The sequence below is a fragment of the Saprolegnia diclina genome (assembly GCF_000281045.1).
Source record: "Saprolegnia diclina VS20 unplaced genomic scaffold supercont1.2, whole genome shotgun sequence".
NCBI classification, from domain to species: Eukaryota; Oomycota; class Saprolegniomycetes; order Saprolegniales; family Saprolegniaceae; genus Saprolegnia; species Saprolegnia diclina.
In genome coordinates, this window is record NW_008246069.1 from 986,497 (window position 1) to 989,581 (window position 3,085).

General features: G+C 60.7%; 1 protein-coding gene across 1 annotated transcript; it reads right to left on the minus strand.

Annotated features, from left to right (window-relative positions):
• Positions 1-366: 366 nt before the first annotated feature.
• SDRG_00939 (hypothetical protein) lies at positions 367-3,085 on the minus strand. Its single transcript, XM_008606445.1, has one exon. The coding sequence runs from the start codon at positions 2,911-2,913 to the stop codon at positions 397-399; it is 2,517 nt and encodes an 838-aa protein (XP_008604667.1). The 5' UTR covers positions 2,914-3,085; the 3' UTR covers positions 367-396.

Consider the following 3,085-nt stretch of genomic DNA (forward strand, 5'->3'; position numbering starts at 1 on the left):
GCGTGGCCTCATCGGCTTCGACTATGCGCTTCTTTTGTCGCCTCACCTCGCGTTCATCGGTGGAGCTCGGCCACCGCCGCCACGGGTCTCTTGGCTGCCGACGGACCGGATACCCGCGTGGGGTATTCAGCAGTGGTAACCAGTCTGCCAGCTCATGTTTCATCCGGACCAAATATGCTGTGACCGGGAACGACCTCGACCATGACAGCGACGCAGAGGAGACGCAAGCACACGCACAACCACACGGCTCACGTCGTTCGATGCGCCACCATCTACTTCTCATGAATCGCGTTGGAGCTAGTCGATCACATGCTTCTTTCTTGTGCTGTAGTGGGAAACATCAATGCAAATTAAGAACACATGACCAGCGTGGGTGCAAAGTTACTCTATTCATTGCTATGCAAGCGACGCGCGCAAGAACTGCACCGTTGCACGCGCTTGGAGCTCATAGTGATCGAACTTGATGACGCGAAGAACGTCCGAGTTCTTATTGGTATGCACCGAAAAGCGAGTCGAAGTGAGACGTCGCTCGGATTCTAGCCATCCTCGGCCCGTGCAACCCACTGCACGCGCTGGCACTTCGAGGTACGATTGCGTTCCGTCGCGCAAAAAGGAAACGAGCGCTCCACAGTCGTTGCAGTCGCAGTCGCTCAGTGTTTCCACGGGCACAACGAGATCGAGGATGGCTTGGTCGTTTGTCCATGTCTGCACCCGTGCGAGGCAGCGCTCGCCGAGCGGTCGCGCTTCGGGTTGGGTCGCCACGTGCTCGTAAAAGTGGAGCGCGATGGGAGTGATGTTGTCGACGTCGAACACATCGTTCATGCGCTCGATCAACTCGTCCACGGCCTGCGCCAAAAGATGGTTGGCCCCGAGAAAATCGCACAGACGAGCAATCGCAGCGGCTTGGGTGCATCGCACCGCCGACGCCTCCGTATTGACGTGGCACTCGTACTCGTCGTTAAACGCGGTTGGTAGCAAGAGCTCCACTACGGACGCGAGGTGCTGCTTGTTCCCGGCGAAATGCGGGTCGTCCACGAGGCGCGCCATCGCCGGCAGCCACGCCGCACCATAGTGCTCCTGCAGCCGATCGAGAATGCCGTCAACCGCGCCGAGTCGGTGCGCAACCTCGACAATATAGCCAGAGGCGTCCGAGAGATGAGGTGCTGTCGACTCTGGAAGCTGGTGGTACGCGGCGAGGACGCGCTGCATGTTGACGCGCTGCGATGCACCCGGTTGATCGAGGACGGCGCGCGCGAGCAAGCACACGAGGTGAGCGTCGTTCGGGAGTTTCTCCATACGGGCCAGAAGGACGTTTAGCGCACGCGGCGGCGCTGCAAACTCATGGACGAGCCCAAGCAAGGTGCTTGGCAAGCGCGCTACCAACGCCAGGTCGTCGAGTGGAACAAAGGGGGCGTTGGCGCCAAGAAAGGCATCCACGGACAAGGCGTTCACGACCAACGTGTTGCTCGCTGTGGCACCGTCGCGGAGCCACGTCAGAAATACGCAAAACGACTGCTGGATGTACGCAACCGTGGCGTGGGTGTGGTCTCGGTGGTCGTCGACAAGGCGCCGCAGCCATTCGAACGCAAGCTCCGGCGACTGCTGGAGCACGGCGATCGCCAAGGTAGAAAGGGACGACGCCATGTCGGTCCAGCCAAAGCGCGCTACAGCGCGGAGTGTCCACGCCGCCACATTGGCATCCAGAAGGAACGCGCTCCGGCAAACGCACGCGGTGACAAACGTGGTGGCGCGCCCGACGTCACCGATGGTCAAGAGGACGTCTCCCAGCGCCGTGGGATTGATTTGCTCCAAACGCAGCTGATGGTCGGTCGCGCAGATCATCTCCATCATGTTTTGAAACATCTCGTCAATGGACGCATAACCCCAGAGGTCGCCTTTGCCACGGTGCAATGCCAAGAGGTTGGCCAGCGTATACGTCCAGTTAATGATGCGGACGCGCTGGCGCTTGGGCCAAAAGACGACCCAGAGCGACAAAGTTTCGCGAGGCGAGCGAAGCGGCTCGTCCACATAGATGCGGTCCTCAATGTTGTAGGCGAACTCTTGGGTGACGAGGCGGGGCACTTCCAAGGCGGGATGTACGCACGAGCCGACAAGCCCGTGTGCTGCATGGAGGAACACGACGTCGAAGCAGTCCGCGGCGACGAGCGCGTCCACTGCCAAACGCTCGGCGCCTTGTTGCTGCGCAAGAACGACCGAAATGGACCCAGCACTCTCTGACCAGTCGTTGAGGCGCCACGCAGTGTACGGCGTAGGCTGCGGTCGCATGGCGGCCGAGCGGAGGGCACCGGCCACGGCGAGAGTGCGCGGCGACCATCCGTTGTTACATGAACGATCGACCAAGTGGTAGACAATCGCGGTGCGCAACCCGGCGCGAATGGGACCGACCGACACGTGACTCCAGCTCTCGAAAGCGAGGTACGATGCCGTGTGGGCTGGCGCTGCCCACTCGAGTGGCGAGTCCCCTTGTGTCGAAAACAAGCCTCCAACCGCGTCGGACGGCGGCAAAATGACTAATGCGCCAAATGCCCCATCGGGCGGTCTGCTTGGCGGCTCGTACGCCTTGACGTCGCCGCCTGCGACATCGATCGTCAAGTGTGAGAAGACGATGGCGCAGGTGTCTGGGGTTGTACATCCCAAGGCTTGGACAGCTGCTCGCATGACCTGATCGAGTACGCCGTCTTGGACAACGTGGGCTTGTGGAACTTGACACCATGATGCCACATCACCGTGGCCCAACTGGGCGGCCTTGTCTCCGGTCAGCGGCCATGCAAGTTGGCGAGGTGCCGAAGCAGCGTGTACGACGGGGACCCAAAACGGAAGCGTATCCGCAAGTGCAGGGCGTGCGTGGATTGCTTGTGCTATGCCTTCGTACGCTGCTGTGGCTGTTGTCATCGCAGCGCTTTTGTAAGTGCACACTGCGTGGCGCGCAACACAGCACGGCTGTCCGAGTGATGGTGGAGCAGACAGTAGCACTTGGGGACAGCTGGGGACCACCCCCAACCACTCACTCCCCCAACCAGACCCGCAACCCCAAGTGTCACCGTATGTTCCACCATCACTCAGA